The 1963-nt window shown below is 61.2% G+C and overlaps 1 protein-coding gene across 1 annotated transcript; it reads left to right on the top strand.

Annotated features, from left to right (window-relative positions):
* Window positions 1-679: 679 nt before the first annotated feature.
* On the top strand, window positions 680-1070 carry NRARP (NOTCH regulated ankyrin repeat protein; the record flags this gene model as incomplete). The annotated part of the gene is made up of 1 exon (XM_083424391.1): window positions 680-1070. The coding sequence occupies exon 1, from the start codon at window positions 690-692 to the stop codon at window positions 1068-1070; it is 381 nt and encodes a 126-aa protein (XP_083280517.1). The 5' UTR covers window positions 680-689.
* Between the last annotated feature and the right edge of the window lie 893 nt (window positions 1071-1963).

Raw genomic sequence — 1963 nt, 5'->3', positions numbered from 1 at the left:
CCGATCCTCACACCTGCGCACTGGTCCTCGCACTGGTCCTCGCACCCACACACTGATCCTTGCAGCTGCGCACCGTTCCTCGCACCTGCCAACTGATCCTCGCACTGATCCTCGCACCTGCGCACTGATCCTCGCACCTGCGCACTGATCCTCGCACTGATCCTCGCACCTGCGCACTGATCCTCGCACCCGCACACTGATCTTTGCACCGGCGCCCCTCGCACCTGCGCACTGATCCTCACACCTGCGCACCGATCCTCGCACCTGCCAACTGATCCTCGCACCGATCCTCACACCTGCGCTCTGATCCTCGCACCTGCGCACCGATCTTCGCACTGATCCTTGCACCCACGCACTGATCCTAGCACTGATCCTCGCACCCGCGCACTGATCTTCGCACCTGCGCACTGATCCTCACACCGATCCTCGCAGCCGCGCACCGGTCCTCGCACCTGCGCACCGATCCTCGCACTGATCCTCGCACCCGCGCACCGATCCTCGCACCTGCGCACCGATCCTCGCACGCACACTGATCTTCGCACTGATCCTCGCACCTGCGCACTGATCCTCGCACCGATCCTTGCACTGGCGCACTGATCCTCGCACCTGCGCCCTGATCCTTGCTCCGGCGCCCCTCGCCCCTGCGCACTGATCCTCGCACCTGCGCACCGATCCTCGCACGGCGCACCATGAACCAGGCCGAGCTCCCCTCTCCCCCTCCCCCCTTGTCCCCGCCCCCCGCGCCCGGCGAGCGCCTCTTCCGGGACGCCGTGCGCGCCGGCAACACGGCGGCCGTCCACGCCCTCCTGCGCACCATGAACTCGTGCGAATTCAATGTGAACGCCTTCGGGCCGGAAGGTCAAACCGCCTTGCACCAATCGGTGAGCGACGGGAACCTGGAACTGGTGAAACTACTAGTGCGCTTCGGAGCCGACGTGCGATTGGCCAACCGGGACGGCTGGAGCGCATTGCACATGGCCGCCTTTTCGGGGCACCAGGACATTGTGCTCTATTTGGTGGCCAAGACAAGGGGGGGCGGAGGAGGAGGAGGAGGAGGGGGCGGGACTTGAACCCGGCGCATGGATTTGATGCGCGCGTTGGGAGCGCATGGCTTGAACCCGCAGCCGAGGACTTGTGCGCCACTTGGGAGCCAGAACCGGCAACTGGGATTGAATGGGGTTGTTGGAAATGTGCGATTTGAACCCGCAACTGGGATTGAATGGGCCTGTGGGAGTGCGCAATTTGAACCCATGGCTGAGGACTTCATGCGCCCATGATGTGCGATGGGAACCCACCATCAAGGACTTATGTGCCTGTTGGAAGGGTGCGATTTGAACCCGCAACCGAGGACTTATGTGCGACTTGGGAGCGCATGACTTGAACCCGCAACCGAGGACTTCATGCGCCCATTATGTGCGATGTGAACCCACAGCCAAGGAGTCAATGCACCACTCGAACCCATAGCCAGGACTTAATGGGCAGGTTGGGAGCGCATGGCTTGAACCCGCAACTGAGGACTTATGCGCCACTCGGGAGCCAGAACCCGCAACTGGGATTGAATGGGGTTGTTGGGAGTGCGCCATTTGAACCCATGGCCAAGGACTTCATGCGTTGGAAGCGCATGACTTGAACCCGCAACCCACTACCGGTGCGGACTTATGTGCCTGGGACTTGAACCCAGGGCCAATGCGCCCATTATGTGCGATGGGAACCCACAACCGAGGAGTTAATGCGCCACTCGAACCCATGGCCAGGACTTCATGGGCATGTTGGGAGCGCATGGCTTGAACCCACAACCAAGGACTTATGCGCAAGACTTGAACCCGCAACTGGGATTGAATGGGGTTGTTGGAGATGTGCGATTTGAACCCGCAACTGGGATTGAATGGGCCTGTTGGGAGTGCGCAATTTGAACCCATGACCAAGGACTTCATGCGCACATTAGAAGTGTGTGATGTGAACC

Source organism: Podarcis tiliguerta, assembly GCF_965153285.1.
Source record: "Podarcis tiliguerta genome assembly, chromosome: Z".
NCBI classification, from domain to species: Eukaryota; Metazoa; Chordata; class Lepidosauria; order Squamata; family Lacertidae; genus Podarcis; species Podarcis tiliguerta.
This window is presented reverse-complemented; position numbering and strand designations above follow the sequence as displayed.